Raw genomic sequence first — 16,433 nt, 5'->3', positions numbered from 1 at the left:
TTGACAAAACTGGCAGCTTCTTTTTTCCTCTATGTTTCAATGTTTTCATATTGTAAGATGTAAGAAGACCTTTCTCTTTGCCCCACAGAACGTGTCAGTGGCTTGTCCTTTCCAGTTCATCTGTTGCTTAAACAGCCCAGGGGATTGCTTTCAGTTAACATAGAAGATACTTTTCTTGGCTTTGGATATTGGTCCTACTGAGATTCTGATCTTACTCTCCCCCAAATAGACAGGTATATTCTTTCTTGTGATTTAACTAATGACTGTCTCTCACCTGACGTGTTTTGTGTGGGATAAGTGTGACAGTTAGGAAAACTATAGCTGGCAATTCTCTCCACTTCTCAAGGAGAACTGACTCTGCTAACTTGGCTGAATTAATGAAAGCAGAAAGCTGAAGTAGCATTTGAGCTAACAAATTTCCCAACTATATGCTGTCTTCTTATCACTTTCTTATTATTTTATTAAATTTCTATACCACCCCTTTCCTTTCGAGTTCAGGATGGTTTAGCATCCCAGCGATCAGGATACTTTTGCCTACCAGAATCTTTTGCACTCTGGAAAGATTTGTGCCAAAGAATCTGTCTGGTGTGCTGCAAAACTTTTTTATTCAGTAGAAGATCCCACAGAGCCTTGGTTTCAAAAGCATCCCAGAACTCAGGCATTGCTCAAGCAAATCGAAAAGCCCCCTTCTAGATGCAAGGTGGGGTGAGATACTAAGCAAACACTTTTCTAATGATCTGTGGTAAAAATTATTACAACAGCCACCACTTATGATTGCACTCGCTATTATTTACCAATCATCACTCATCTGCAATCATTTTTGACCATCTGATAGACCATTACTTACTTGACATTCATTCTACCCTGCACTTAATTTTGCCCGTTTCACCACATTACTGCCAGTTGATTAATTGCTCTTTTGCTCACAATTGGTTAATTTGGGCTTCGTTCAATTAATAACTGTCACTTGATTAACGTGTTATCTCTTCCATATCTTTTCTCTTCTAAGTGCCAGACCTCAAAATGAGGGCCATCACCACCCCAGGGCATATTTTGGTTCTTGCTTCTGTCTTTTCACACCAGGCTAACAATATTTTTACAGGTGGGCACCTCGGGAAAAGTAAGTCTCATGCAAAAGGTATTTTCTCATGCTGGAGTTGTATTGAGATATAACATACAAAAATGCACAACCTTCCAACACTGCCTTTTAAAATTTTTGCTTTTCTGTTTTAGTTATGTGTTTGAATTATTTTAGTAGCTTTTTCTGTTGTGTTTATTGTTGTTGCCTTCCATGGGTCCCTGCTATGCCCAGTGTGTATATAAACAAATAAGTAAACAATGCCCCCAAGCTCCCATGAATATAGCATAGTAGCATTAAAGCCAATAACAGGAACCATCTGAATATTACAGGAAGGCCTCAGCCTCTATGTCTTGTTGTTGGACATAGGAACTGGTTGGCCATTGTGTGAGATAGAATGCTGGACTATGTAGACTACTGGTCTGATTCAGCAGGGCTCTTCTTATGTTCTTATATTTTGTTCTCATGCTTTGAGTTTGGACTGTTTATTACTTCGATGCTTGCATAATGGCAGCTACCTGTGCTGTTCATACTTCCTCGCCCTGTTGTATGGGCTTATAGAGAGAGATTGGAAGCCTAAATGCACACTATCTTGATCAGTTAGTGGTTATCCTGTCATGATCAGCTCCTGTTTGATCCTCCCACGTTTCACCTCCTGCCTAGGACCTGGGAACCTGCTTCTGTTCAGACCCCCCCTCCTTCTCCCTCCTCTTAGTTAAACTGATTTCTTTTTCTTAGACCCATTATCAGTTCATTAGCCACCTGCTATTGCAGCTCTTTCAGAAGTGTGGAATGTAGGTTGTTTTGGCACTAGTGGGGGAAGGCAGTTTCTCTTTACAGCAGACTGTGGGACTGGAGAGGTGCCATCCCCCCTTGGAAACTGACTGTAAGTGGGGTGGGGGGACAAGACGTAGAGGTGGTTTGGGCTATAATGGTGCTTGCAATGATGACTATGCTTAGTTCTAGCAATAGAAGTCTAAATGCTCATTCCCTGATGCTGTTTCATAATAAAGAAATCACTTAAAACTAGAGTCTTGTTATTGAACAGTCCAGGGTGCAACATAGCCCCTGAGGCCTGTCAATGAATGGGCCTGCCAACTTGTTTCCTCTCCCTCTCCCTCCCCACAATTCCCTATACTGAATACAGCCTGCCAGCCTTGTACGCAGTCCATCAGCATTTATTCTTTATGTTACTAGATTTTTATCCTGCCCCTCCCTCACAATGGAACTCATGGTAGCTAACAACATAATAGTACAATAACGATAATAAAACCATAATTTCAATAAAATCCAATTAAAACTCATCACATAGCTTTTGGCATAAAAAAAATCAACAATGCTGGTGGTGGAAACAATCAAAATTACATTAGTGTAACGCCTGGTGGAATAACTCTTATCTTGCATGTCCTGCAGAATTCAGACAAGTCCCACAGGGCACAAGTCTCCTCTGATAAAGCATTCCACTAGGTTGGGGCCACGATGAAAAGACCCTCACTCTGGCTGCACTCACTGGGTGAATCAAGAGGCCAGGCATCACCAAAAGCCAGTGCGTGGCAGACTGAAGACATCATGGGGGGCCATAATGGGAGAGGCAGTCCATTAGGTATGACAGTCCCAAACCATTTAGGACTAAAGGTTAATACCAGCAGCTTGAATTTGAACAAAAACCAATTGGAAGCCAATGCAGTTGCCACATAATGGGATGGATATGTGCAAGCCACAGTGAATCGGTCAACAGCTGCCTTCTAAACAACCTGATGCTTGCAAGGGTAGCCCTGCATATTACAAACTGCAGTTATCTAGTCTAGAGGTGACCATCAAATGAATCATTGTGGCTAGGTCAGACCAGAACAAGTAAGGGGATAACTGATGGGCATAGAAGAGACTGATAAAAGCCTGTTTCGCTACTGAGAACTCCTGCTTGTCCAAGGTAAGCAAGTGAGACACACAAACTATTCACAGAGTTAACTGGAATAATACTGACACTGTCCAGGGTAGACAGCTTCAACCTCCTCCCCCAGTCCTGCCTGGCCACATTTCTTCAGTCTTAGTTGGATTAAGATTAGGCCAACTGTGCCTCAACCACCCAACCATGGAATCCAGACACCCAGATCAAACCCTGTGGAACCTCACAGTCTAATGGATGCCTGGTCAAAGTCCTGTTCCCACTGGTTACCCTCTGAGTGCATCCTTGGAGGAGCAAATCACAATAAGGCAATGTCCCACATTCTCAGTGAGGTTAGGTGGCTGACTAGGATTGAAGGATCCCCTGTGTTGGACACAGCCAATAAATCTAGCAATATCAACAGCCCTGATCAAGCTGGAGTCAGAGGTCAACCACAACAGCTATCAGCACTGTTTCAATATCAAAGCCAGGCCTGAGCCCAGATTGGAATGGATCAAGTGCAAATGTCTTATCCAAGAATGATTCATCAATCAATTTGTTTGTTTTGTTCCCTGAAGCAATGAGGCTCTTGGCAGTCCATAAAGCAATGTCTGGCTTGGAGGGTCAAATGCTGTACAGGCCTCACACAGAAAATGTTGGAAAGGAAATTTACAGGGCACTAATGATCCAATACTTTCCTAAATAACCAGATCAATGAAGGAGATAAAGCAGAGCTTTAGGGAACAAACAAATTGGTGACTAAAAATATTAACAGTCTACTTTGCTTATCTTTCTGGGGATTTAAAAAAAGTTACTTTCATCAAGCTTCCAAGAAAAGATCTTGTTTGCATTACACCTTTTATTACATGGGAACAGAAATCCAATCCATCTGTTTGCACTAGAAATGATTTTGACCCATGGAGCCAGACAAAGCTTGTGCCAATTTCCCTGCAACACAATGACAGAGTGGTGTAGTGGATAAGAAATTTTGGAACAGTATCTGGGATATCCAGGTTCCAATCCCCACTTGTGCCATGGAAATTACTGGATGGTCTTGGACCAGTCACACTTTCTCAGACTAATCACGGGGTAAGGATGAAGGGGAGGAGGAAAGAATGATGTTGTAAGCCATGTTGGGCCACCATTGAGGAAAACAATGGAGTGTACATGGGTGTATGAATGTATATGTGGGAGAGATTTTATAAATATATGCATACATCTCTGACTTCATTTTTAACTCTTCAGAAACCAGCACATAATGTGACTCCTTTTATGAACTTGTACTTTAGCAATTGCTTATGTAGGTATAATGTGTGAATTGGTGCTTAGAGAGAGCTGTAGAAGAATACTAATACCGCTGTCTTCCAAATCTAGGGCCCTTTCCACACGGGCATTGAGCGGGGGTGCTTTGGCATAAATTATGCCGATGCACCCCCCCGGGACCGTTCGCACAGATGATTCTGGTAGGGGTGCAGGGGAAGGCGCAGACTTCGCACAGGCTGCGCCTTCCCCAACCAGCTTACCAGCTCCTGCTGGCTCCCGTTGCGTTGTAGAGGCCAGGGGACATGCCCCCCCTGGCCAGAGTGACAGCGCTGGAGACGGACATGCCCCCTGGCCTCCACAACATGACGGCAGCGGTTGGAAGGCTCCCCTTTTGAAAAACCTCGCTTGTGGAGCAAGGCTCAAAAGGGGCATTTCCGTGCCACTTGGGCGGCGCACGCACGGCGCTGCTGCGTTGCAGCAACACCTGCTATGCAAACGTCTCCCCAGGGACGGCGTTTTCGCTGTCCCTGGGGCACTCTATTCCGCTCGTGTGGAAAGAGCCTAGGTCTCAGCTTCAGACCAGCTTTTGAATGTCATCAAGCCTATTTGTATCACACCCTCTCATAAAGTACATGCTATTTTCCATTACCAGCACATTCTTTATTTAACCCGTTAAAGTACCATACCATACCATGTATCTGTACTGAAGTGAGAGAAATTAGAAGAAAGGAAACAGAATTCCAGATTCTATACCAACTGCCTTCTGTCCTTTCATTATTTTCTCAGGCCAATAAGAACAACCAAGGGAATGAGTGACAATATTCCAGTGGCTATGAAGAATCTTTTTTTCCCTGCACTGTAGAAAAAGCTCCTTCAGGAAAAAAAAATAGACACAAAGACAAGATCACTGTGCATGCTGTGGAATGACCAGAGTGTACTAGTTTCACAAGCACCTTCAACTGACTGCAAAATGTCCAGTGGTCTTGGATACTGTGAAGTTTATTTCTGGGCACAGTACAAAGTTCTGGTTTTAATCTTTCAAGACCTAAGCAGACTGAGTGCTGGTTACCCCATTAAGCAGTTCTGAGAAAGACTTGCTGCAAATCACTGCTGTCATCCGCAATCACAGGACCGTTGTAGACATAGCCCCAACTCTAGAAAGTAGCTCTAGAAAGCTTGCCTGCCCTGTTCTCGCTCCACTTTTGAAAAACTTGTTTAAAAGTTCTATTCAAAAAGGATCTTCCCATCGTATAACTACAATGGAGTACATTGACAGCTATTTTTGGAATTGAAAGCTTCCTTCCTTCAGTCAGTTTTTATGCTGGTGAAAAATAAAGGAAGGGTCCTCTCTGGTCACCAAAGATGGTTATACTGGAGTTCCTGTAATCTGCATAGACAAAAGCCACAGGGGGATGGCGACTGTAGTGAGGGGAATTGAGTGTGACTGACTAAAACAAGGGGGTGGATAGACACTCAGTGTTTGCATTTTCATAAACAACGGTTTCTATGATGCAATTCTGCTGTTTTTTCTATAAACATTATTTTATGCTGAATGTTAAGAGCCTTGGGAACCCTGGCCAAGAAACTAAGCTATGGATTTGAGAAAGGACACATTTGAAAAAATACCAATTCCAGGCAAAGGGCAGCTGAATTTGTCTTGGACCAAGTATCCACTTTGAAACCCCTCCCCTTTCATTCTCAACTCATCAGGTGAGATGCAAAGGACAAGAGACTGGTCATTCAACTGGAATGCATTAGTTAGTCTCCCCAAACTATGGCAGCCTCTGTATTCCAGAGCCTTAGAACTGATGGGATCTGTATCTTAGCACGGACCTTTGAATACACACTTGTATATAATCCACATGCCAAATCATGAGTAGATGTTGGTTTACACAGCAGATTCCTAGGGTGTCTTATTCATGGAGCAGCAGTGGCATCAGTCCCCCACATCTCTGGAATTCTGAACCTGAAATATCCTTCTCTATAGAGTACACTTTCCTTTTATTGGGAACACAACCACTGTGAACTTGCCATTGTGAGCTGAACTGTAGGAAATACAGCCACAAAGTACAGCAGTGCCTAATATTTCTGGGACACTCAAATTTGCATATTTAGTACAGTGGTTAAATTTCTGATACTCATCCGTCACTGACGCTCAGTCTACCCAGACACATGGCAGATTCCCAGAGTTCCTGGCCTGGCACCTCTGTCAGCAAGGATTACTGAGCAAATTAGCTGGGTCAATGCATCTATGCTGACCCTGGTCATACTTGCTCTTATGCTCCTTCCTATTTGGGGGGTTTATTGACCTCCTGTGATGTTTGATGACTAAGACTTAAATCTCTGCTAATGACTAAAAATCTTTCTATTTCCAGAGTCAGATTCTGCATAGATAATGGAGGGAGGGGGAGAGGCAAGTCCTGTTAGAGAACTAGAATACAGATTTATTCCGTTCTTTTTCACATAGTAGAAGCCATCCTAGTTCCATCTGTACCCCAAAATTGCATTTGGCATTCCATACAGACTTTGTCCACAGTGTCATCTTCTCTTCCTGTCAGTTAGAGAAGGAGGGTTTGGATTTGAGTGACTCACATAAGGGATAAGTACTTTATTCCAACCATCTCTTGGAAGTGTAGGCCATCACAACATCATCTGGTTTCCCAGACAGCAACCCAGAAAATCATTACAGGAAAAAACAACCCTGTCTAATTTAATAGACTGGGAGTGTATCGCAATAACGTATAAAGTCAATTTATGAGGAAACACATTCTCCCCTATCTCGTAAACTTGAAATATATCTATTTCTTCAATGGCCAGTGAATCATAGAGTTGGAAGAGACCACAAGGGCTATTAAGTCCATCCCCCTGCCATGCAGGAACACACAATAGAAGCATCCCAGACGGATGGCCATCCCAGCCTCTATTCAAAAACCTCCAAAGAAGGAGGCTCCACTGTAATACACTCCGAGCAAGTGTATTCCACTGTTGAACAGCCCTGTCAGGAAGTTCCTCCTAATGTTTAGATGGAATCTCTTTTCTTGCACCTTGAACCCATTATTCCTTGTACTAGTCTCTGGAGTAGCAGAGAACAAGCTTGCTCCCTCTTCAATATGACATCCCTTCAAATATTTAAACATGGCTATCATGTCACCCCTTGACCTTCTCTTTGCCAAACAAAACATACCCTAATTCTCTCCTCATACAGCATGGATTCCAGACCTTTTACAATTTTAGTCGCCCTCCTCGGGACCCATTCCAGTTGTTAATATCCTTCTTGAATTGTAGTTCCCAGAACTGAAACAGTATTCCAGATAAGGTATGACCAATGCAGAATAGAGAGGTACTATTAAGTCCCTTGATCTAGACTATACTTGTATTGATGCATTCCATAATTGCATTGGCTTTCTTGGCTGCCGCATCACACTGCTGACTCATGTTCAGCTTGTGGTCTACTAAGATTCCCAGATCCCTTTCACATGTAGTGTTGTTAAGCCAGATGTCACCCATCCTATACCATGCATTGCATTTTTTCTGTGTAAGTGGAGTATCTTACATTTATCTCTGTTAAAGTTCATTTTGTTAGCTTTGGCCCATCTCTCTAACCTGTCCAGGTTATTTTGAATCCTAACTGTCCTCTGGGGTATTAGCTTCTCCTCCTAATTTGGTGTCATCTGCAAATTTCATTAGCATGCCCTCTATTCCATCATCCAAGTCATTGATAAAAATATTGAATAGCACTGGGTCCAGGGCAGAACCTTGTGGAACCCCACTAGTCACTTCTCTCCAGGATGAAGATGAGCCACGGATGACCACTCTTTGGGTTCAGCCAGTCAACCAATTGCAAATCTATCTAACAGTAGCATTGTCCAGTCCACATTTTACTAGCTTACCTGCAAGAATGTCACGGAGCACCTTATCAAAGGCTTTACTAAAATCTAGGCATACTACATCAATAGCATTCCATTCATCTACCAAGCATGTCACTCTTTCAAAAAAACAGATATTAGTCTGGTATGATTTGATTGTGAGAAACCCATGTTGACTTTTTGTGATCTCAATGTTCCCTTCTAAGTGCTTACAGTGTGTCTGTCTAATAATCTGCTCCAGAATCTTTCCTGGTATTGATGTCAGGACAACTGGCTGGTAATTGTTTGGGTCCTCTTTTTCCACTTTTTGAAGATGGGACTAACATTAACCCTCCTGTAGGCCACTGGGACGTCTCCTGTTCTCCAGGAGTTCTTAAAGATTATAGCAAGTGGTTCTGATACTTCTGCCAGTTCTTTTAATACCCTGGGATGTAGCTCACCAAGGCCTGGAGATTTGAATTCATTTAAGATAGCCAGATATTCCTGTACCACCTCTTTATTTATTCTGTGCTGAATTTCCCCTACTCCACCTTCTGTTCCATTCTCCCCTGGATGAGCACTGTTTTCCTTTTGAGAAAAGACTGAGGCAAAGAAAGTGTTAAGTAGTTCTGCCTTTTCTACATCACCTGTTAGCATTTTGCCATCTTCTCCATGCAGTGACTCTATCCTATCTTTTTTCTTTTTTTTCTAATGGCATACCCCCAAAAAGCCTTTTTTCATCATTTTAAATCTTTCTGGCGAGGCTGAACTCATAGTGAATTTTAGCTGTTCTGACTTTCTCCCTACTCGTCCTCGGTATTTGTTTGAATTCCTCTTTGGTTATTTCCCCCCTTTTCCATTTCTTGTACATGTCCTTTTTAAATCTTAGCTCAGTTGAAAGTTCTTTAGACATCCATCCTGGTTTTCTGAGACACCTCCCATTTTTCCTCCTCACTGGAACTGTTTCAAATTGTGCCTTCAAGAACTCATTTTTAAGAAATTCCCATCCATCATGCACTCCCTTCTCTTTTAGTATTAGTGCTTTCAGTGCTTTATGGAGTCGTTCTTGATGTCTTGAGATGGAATCTTTTCAACCTTTGGACCTCCTTATTCATGCTAGCAAATGTCTTAACTATTGATAAAGAGCTGACATTCAGCTCTCAAATAACTGAGTAGAACCAGTAGGGGATCAAGATGCATCTAGAAGCCCGTCACAGCTGCTGGCCTCAGACAAGCCAAATCTGGCCCCTGCTCAACTGGCCCACTCCCCTTTCCTTGGAAGTGAAACAACAATATAGGGCAGTTCCATCCAAATGTTTCCTCTACAAAGCAGGCCTGGGACTTTCCAGGGGCTTCTGGCTTGAGCCTGCTGAAAAGACACCATCAGGGATTGAGGCAGTGAAAAGAAAACCCTGCGCCAGTTCATTCTTAGAGAGACTTAGAGAAAGATTATTCTTAACAATTATTGTCAGCGTTTGACGCCCACCCCCCTTCAGCGTCGCAGCGCCCTCCCGGCCTCCTTCATGCCTGAGACAAGTGGGCTGTTAGCTAACAAGGAAACCAACCCGGTCTGAACGAATCCTCCTTCCCCCTTTTCTGGCAGACAGCCCTAACAGCTGGCAAAGGTCACAAAGACACATCAACACCACCCCAAGTCCCACAACCCAAGGTTCGTTTGATTCGTCCTTTCCCACCATAGCAACCTTCGCCAAGCACGTGGTTTGAAAAACGACGGGCTCCGTCTTCTACGACTTCCCGGGCCCTGCTGCCTCCCCGCTTGCCCCAGAGGAACCAAAAGCGCTCGGCAAAGCCCGAAGGACAAAGGAGCGAGGGGCCGCCTCCCGGCTGCAACTCCGCGGCCACGTGGAGGGCGGCCAGCCGGACCTCCCAAGCGCTCCTTTAGCCCACCCGCCCCCTCCAACGCCGGGAAGCAGGACGCGCCGGCTGTGCCTGCAGGAGAAAGACGAGCGGCAGGGGCGGCCCCTCTGCAAGCCCCTGGAAAAAATCTCAACCCCCCCCCCCCTTCAGTTCCTCGCCCTCGCATTGCCTCTGGGGAACCAAACCGTGCAGCACAAGGCCGCCCTTCCCTGTGAGAGCGGCGTTCACACACACACACTGCGTGGAGACGCGACTGAGCTCCTTCAGTCCGTCCCGTCCCCCTATGACAAAAAAAAAACAGACCGGGGGCATGTGTCTGTCCTAGATGGAGGATGGATTTTGTCCATCATTCACTGAAGGGGCAGCCCGAGCGAGGATCCTGGCGGGAATGCGGGGGGGGGGGGGGGCATCCTTCATTGATTTCATTTTGAAACACAAAAGTTCTTGAGGACCTTCACTTGGAACCACCTAAAACTAAGCAAGGACTGCCGTCTTTCGCGGAAGGGGCGGGGGAGGGGTTCAAGTAACAGAATGAAATCTAATAGCGAGATGGGAGACAACATTCAAGAAAGCTGAAAGCCACGCCCCCTCCTTGGGAAGCCCCCAGCCTCAGTCTTCGGCGTGGAAAAGACACTTTCCCGGCCGGCAGAGGACGTCCCACGGATGCGCGACCGGTATCTCAGCACTTAATGACCGGCAGCTCAGCGCGAAGGGTGGCTCCGGGGAAGAGGCGAGGTGACCCTGCGACCGCAGCTCTGCTGCTCTCCTCACACTTGGCAGCGGAAGTACTGCAGGTGACGGAGAACATGCACGCGTGAGCAATCACCGCTTGGTTTCACGTGTTCCAGAAGCATTACAAAACTCCTCTAAGGCAGTATAGGTACGTAAGTAGAATGGATAGACGGAGAGTTTGTTAAAACGCAAAAAAAAAAAAGCGCCAACGTTTTAAAAGATTGGGCTGATTCCATACAATACTTGCACGTCGTTGAACTGCTAATGCAAAGCTGATACCTTACTTAACAGTAAGCTGGACTATCGGAGCTGGGAGTAACTCAGAATGAAAGGAAGCAGTATCAAGCCCTAAGCATCCGGGAAGGCGACCATTTAGTATTATATCATTGTTATCATTTGGCGTATTGTCACTCTATCAAAAAGTCTAGAGTAGGGCTAACATTTTTTCTCCTCGCTTCCTGAGGGGAAAGTTTACTCCCACAGGACAACGATGTCTCGCGTTTTGTCCCCTCTTGTCCCCTTTCCCCTCTGCTGGTTTCCTCATCGTGTCCAGCAGGGGGAGCCGAGGGTCTATCCAAAGCGTTGCTGCTCCAGGTTAGTAGCGCTCGACGGCATCGCGTCCCTTCGGAGCCGCTGAACAGCGCCGATCAGAGCCTGCGAGAGGTCTGACCGAGGAGGTCGCAACGGGTTCCTCTCTCTCCCAGCCCCTTCGGCTTTTAGCAGGGAAGACGAGAGAGAGAGAGGGAAGGACTTTCTTCGCCTGCCACAAACTTCTTGGGGAGGAGGACGGGACGAATTGCTAAATCTACTCCGCTCTTTCTATTGTTCTCCCGGATTTTTTTCTATCCTGCGCTTTAAAAAAAGCCTACTACAGAAATCCTACTTTTCTGTTCTCAAATTCGGGGAAAGGTGGGGGAGGGGCTGAAAGAGAACAGCTGGGGAGGAGGAAAGGCATCCCTTGCAAGAGATGAGGATGACACAGACTTTTCCTGCAGCGCCGAAATCCGCCCCCCCCCTCCAGCTGCCCCACCCCCGGTGACATTTTGGAGCCCGCCAGAGGGGCTGGCTCTTGGAAGTTTCACGCCGCTCCGGATGCGCGCTTCTTGCAGAAACTGACTCTCAACTAAAGAAAGAGGCTGATCCGGGGAGGGGGGAGAAATATCTGGAAGCAGACAAAATAATGCTCCGTCGCCTTGCAACAAACATCCCCACACCCACCACACTTTTTCCATGTCCCGCTCGCGTCTGACCTGCCAAGAGTTACTCAGCTCTGGAAGGAGCGCGCTCGCTTTCTCCCGGGATGAAGCATTGTGCAATCTGGATCAGTAGGTCAGGGTTTTCTTTGAGGGGGGGGAGATATCACAAGAGGGTTTCCTGACTCCTTTTAAACAGTCCATGTCTGAAATCTGGGCTGCAGACTATAGATTCCACAGCGCTAAACATTCCACAGCACTTTCAACCCGTCTGGAAAGGAGTACCACTTCAAAGGAGAAGCTGAATTTCGCTCCCAATAGCCTGTGCTTTTATGACCCTCTTTTTGCACAAGAGGCAATTTCCTCCCTCCCTGGTAAAACGGGGTGGGGTAGGAGCGTGCAAAATGCAGCCTAGGCATTCCCCCCAAAGCCGGCTGTGGGAAAGGTGGTGGGGGGCTGCCCCATTGTGCTCTTTGGATGACTTCTACTTTTGCATATCAGCGGAGATCCCTGAGACGCCCCCCCTTCTCCCCCGGCGGAGGAAGATCGGCTGTCTAGGAATCCGAAAAGCCACCTCGGCAGGGAGGGCAGCGGTCGGTGGTCCCGCTCAGCCCATTCAGCCGGAGCGCCCAGCCCAGCCGTGGCTTCCCGCCGCCTTCCTCCGGCCCCGCTTTTGACCGTCCAGCCCGTGCAAAGCCTCGCCGCCTGCCATTAACCGTTTGAGAGCCGCCCAACTCCGCGCCTCTACCTTGCCTCCCATTCAATCCGTCCGGCCACACACGCTTCCTCCATTCTTCCCACCCGTCTTTGTTCCCCCCCCCCTCCTCTGCCTTCCCGATTTTGCAAGTCCCTTCCCCCCCCCCCCGCCCCAGCCTTTTGCCTTTCTCCGGTGGGTCTGTTTTAAAAGAAACACAAATCCGAAAACGCCTTTAGGGAAGCAGGAGGGCTTCCTCCCCACCCTCCCCCAGGTTCTCCAAACTCTTTGTCTCACAGGTAAAGCCACTACCGGCAATCCTCCCCAGTGAGCCTCCCACCCCACCCAGCGCAGCGCAGCGCAGCAGACGCAGCCAGAACATCATGAAAGGGACCCAGTTACCTTCCCAAGCAGTTGAGCGCAGCCTGCAAAAAAGAACCGGCGAGGCGGAGGGCAGCAAATCCCAGGCTGCTGCTAATCCAGAGGGGGCTGCATGCAAGTCTGGCTCGCCGGCCGGGGCTCCCGTTCGCTCCCGGTGGCCGGCACCTGATCGCGGAGGCGGGCGGCAGCTGCAGGGAGAAAGCAGCACCCGGCCCGCTTCGCCTGCAAGTTCACATGCGGGCTCCACCACCCATCATTATTATATCATGGTACCGTCAGCGCTCCAGAGGAGGGGCCGTGCCCTGCCTCCGCGAGAGGAGGGCTCATGTGCGCGCCGAGGAGGGCCCCAGCAGCCAGGACGCGCCACAGCCCGGCGCAGAAGGGGGCCGCGGCAGCGCCGACGACCCCCACCCCTGTCCGCTCGCCTTCCTGGGACGCTGGAGGCGCGCGTGGCCAGCAAGCCGGGCCCCCTCGCAACTTCTCCGGCTGGAGCGGGACAGCGGGGGAAAGAAGAGGGAGGGGAGCTCTCTGCTTTGTTAGGATGCCAGCTGGGAGAGGGGGGTCTTGCAAGGAGCCCCATGGAGGGAATGGTTGCCAAAGGATATTGCTCTCTGAGGCTGGATCCCAGGGAAGTAGGGGGTCACAACTTGACTTCAGGGAAAAGCTTACATATCCCCCCCCCCCCCAAATAAGTATGAATGATAACTTCTCATGTATAAGTGTCCGGGATACTGGAAGGGTAGAGTTGAACCCGGCAAACCCACTGTCCATCAAATTGTACCCTGAAATGCCCCCCCTCCATTTGCAACCCACTTTTTTCCCATTGGTGAGAATGAGCAGAAAAGGGAGGCACCCTTCACCTGTGTAAGCCCATCTGGGGTCCGCTGCTTGACCGTTTCCTTAGGTGATGGTCAGCCAGGGGTCCTGAGTTCAGTTTGGTCACAGAACAGCCAAGGAGGAGAAATGTGTTGCCAGTGGGGAAAGGGTGAAGCCTTGATGGCTTAATGGAGCCTCCATATTCAGAGGCAGTATATCTCTAAATGTCAGTTTCTAGTAGGACCAAGAATAGACTTTGCCCTCTGTGTTGCTATTTGTGGGCCTTTCGGGACATCTGGGAGGCACTGTGAGAAACAGGATGCTGCACTAGATGGGCCACTGATCTGGTTCGAGCTTTCCTGCATTCTAGATAACCTAAAAATTGGGTTCTGTGCAGGGCCTGCCAGGAGCCATTTTAAACTCCTAAAAAAATTTAACTGACCAATGAATGAAAGAGTTCCTGAGCCTCCCCTGCAAGCTACTTAAAAGAGACAACAACAATAACAAAGCAAGAAACACCCCCAATCCCTTTGCAGCTTAAATGGCGTTTTAAAGAAACGTACATTTGTAATTATTAACTTCATCCCTTTCTCTGCCAGCACCATAGATGTGAGCCAATATTCACAGCTTCTCCAGCCAAGGGTGTTTCCCTCTGAGGTTTAGCTGTGTCCTTTAACACCAGGGTTCTCTCAATCTGTGGAGGTACGTACACTTGATAGCTGAGAAACAAGTTCCAGCGAGTGCACAACCCTTCAGTCACCAGGCAGAGTGCAGCCCAACTCAGGTGTTCTAATCAACTTATATATTGAGTAGTCTAACAGTGATGCCTACAGCTGGAAGTGTTTCTTCCCCCCCTTCAGGGATGTTTCATCCCTTTCTTGTCATTCTCCAAGCACACCCTGCTCTTTCCTTTTTCCACTGATTCATCAGGTCTTGTGTTCAGATTGGGTTTTGTTTGTTTTGTCTGAAGTATACTTGGAGAAGCTCACACTCTCCACTTCTTAGCCTTGGGAGCTTTAAGCCAGTAAATTCCCCCTTCTTGGGTTACTGGAAGGTCTTCTAGGATCTTGTTATGGGAATGGAATGGCTGGAGAACCCCTGGGATAACTGCTGATACAGTAACAGAACAGTGAGTCCATGTTGCAGGGCATGGCAGTATGTGCCAACATTGCTTCTTTCTGGGGGGGAAGTGAGACTGGTGTGGCAATAACCACAGTTCTGCCCCTCCTCACATGATTTAAAGGTTTTAATATGACAGAATTGGTGAGAAGCAAGTGGGGGGAGGGGGGAAGAGAAGCACCAAGCATGCTGCTCCTGCCACAAAAAAACAAAACAAAACTCTGACCCTAAGCTTTTAGACTAGTTATATTATCAGGATTTTCACCGAGGCCTCACAGGAAAGGATCTCTTAGTGTTTCCATGTGTAGGTCTGCACTAAATTATTCTAAGGGGGGGAAAGTTAAAGTCTGGTTACTGCCATGCTGCTGGAATTTCTCTCTATTTCAAATACTCTTGATCTCCCATGCGCACTTTGTGCAAAGAGCAGGTCACATTTCAAGAGAACAAATGGGAATCCCAGATCAGTCCATGCTACCTTGCAAAGCCTTGAGCTCCAAGGATGCCCAGAAAACTTTATTCCACAGCACACTGTGATGCAATGTGTCAGTCTTCTGCTGACAGTTTGTGTGTCCAGCTGAGTAGATTACACAGCTGTAAATTCTGGAAGCATGTCTGAGGGTCACAACTGCAGTCTGCATGTCATTCAGGTAACGTCTAATACTTGTGATCAGGAGCAAGGCTAACCAGAGTTCAGTTTGCCATTGTAAGCTTGCTAAAAACTTTTGTTTAACCCTGGTAGATGTGAGGTCTTGAAGACTCCCAGGTTAAGAGGGAAACTGCCAGTTTGTTGTACACACCTCTATAATTTAAATCAGGTGGCTTTCAAACTACTGTTTATTTTTCCTCCGTGTCATACCAAATGAAACATTTTCTTTTAGGGATCCATTCTGAACATCTGGGCTTAAAGTGTGCCACATCAACTGTGGCCACAAGCAGAGATGGATGTCACACTTCCCCTCCGAACACTTACAGTGACTCTTCTCCCTCCACCCCCCTCTCAGAAGCCACTGTAGATGGGGGTGATCATGCTGTGTCATCAGAGACTCCAAGCAGTCAGCTTTTCAGAAGGCACCATGTGGTTCCTGGTTCTCTTTTTCAACTCTCAATAAATGAAAAGTTCTTCCAGGCAGCTTCATTCATCCTAGGCTTGATGTGGCAACAGCAGTTGTGGTATAGTGAATCACAGGCTCTTCTTTCCTGGTTATGTTTCCGTTAGATGAGGGTTTTGTGTTTTGTTTTCAAGCATCTCCCATATCTTTTGGGGACAAAAATGCATGCTACTCTTTCTATGTGAAAACTTGCAGAAAGAAATGCTCATGAGTGCTCTTCTAAGCAGTGTTGCTGCATTACTTGATAACAGTATGCTGGACAACCAACCTGATTCTGCTCACGCTGCCCATTCTCTTATTCTACCAAGCACCCTTATGCACTCACAGTGATGATTTGCCTCCAGTTCAACAAGAGCCACATTTGAGTGTGCTGGCATCTCCACAGCCTTACAACTCCTGTAGGCTGTGAACGCTACTGGCAGATGTTCCCAGCAGAAAGT

General features: G+C 47.0%; 1 protein-coding gene across 7 annotated transcripts in view; it reads right to left on the bottom strand.

The window, feature by feature from the left end:
* Positions 1–13,407, bottom strand: part of VCAN (versican) — a 152,578-nt gene extending 139,171 nt beyond the window's left edge. For 6 of the 7 annotated variants that reach the window (XR_007245089.1, XR_007245090.1, XM_048503757.1 and 3 more), the window contains exon 1: positions 12,623–12,674. Coding sequence is in view for 4 of the 7 variants with exons in the window: in XM_048503757.1 (XP_048359714.1) it covers positions 12,623–12,634 (12 nt within the window). In the remaining 3 variants the exon portion in view is untranslated. Of the gene's footprint in view, positions 1–12,622; positions 12,675–12,970 lie in introns of those variants that run through there. The other variant, XM_048503758.1, reaches the window with a different exon arrangement.
* Between the last annotated feature and the right edge of the window lie 3,026 nt (positions 13,408–16,433).

This window comes from Sphaerodactylus townsendi, linkage group LG07, assembly GCF_021028975.2.
Source record: "Sphaerodactylus townsendi isolate TG3544 linkage group LG07, MPM_Stown_v2.3, whole genome shotgun sequence".
Lineage (NCBI taxonomy): Eukaryota > Metazoa > Chordata > Lepidosauria > Squamata > Sphaerodactylidae > Sphaerodactylus > Sphaerodactylus townsendi.
The sequence above is the reverse complement of the archived record's forward strand: the minus strand, read 5'-3'. Positions and strand labels throughout refer to the sequence as shown.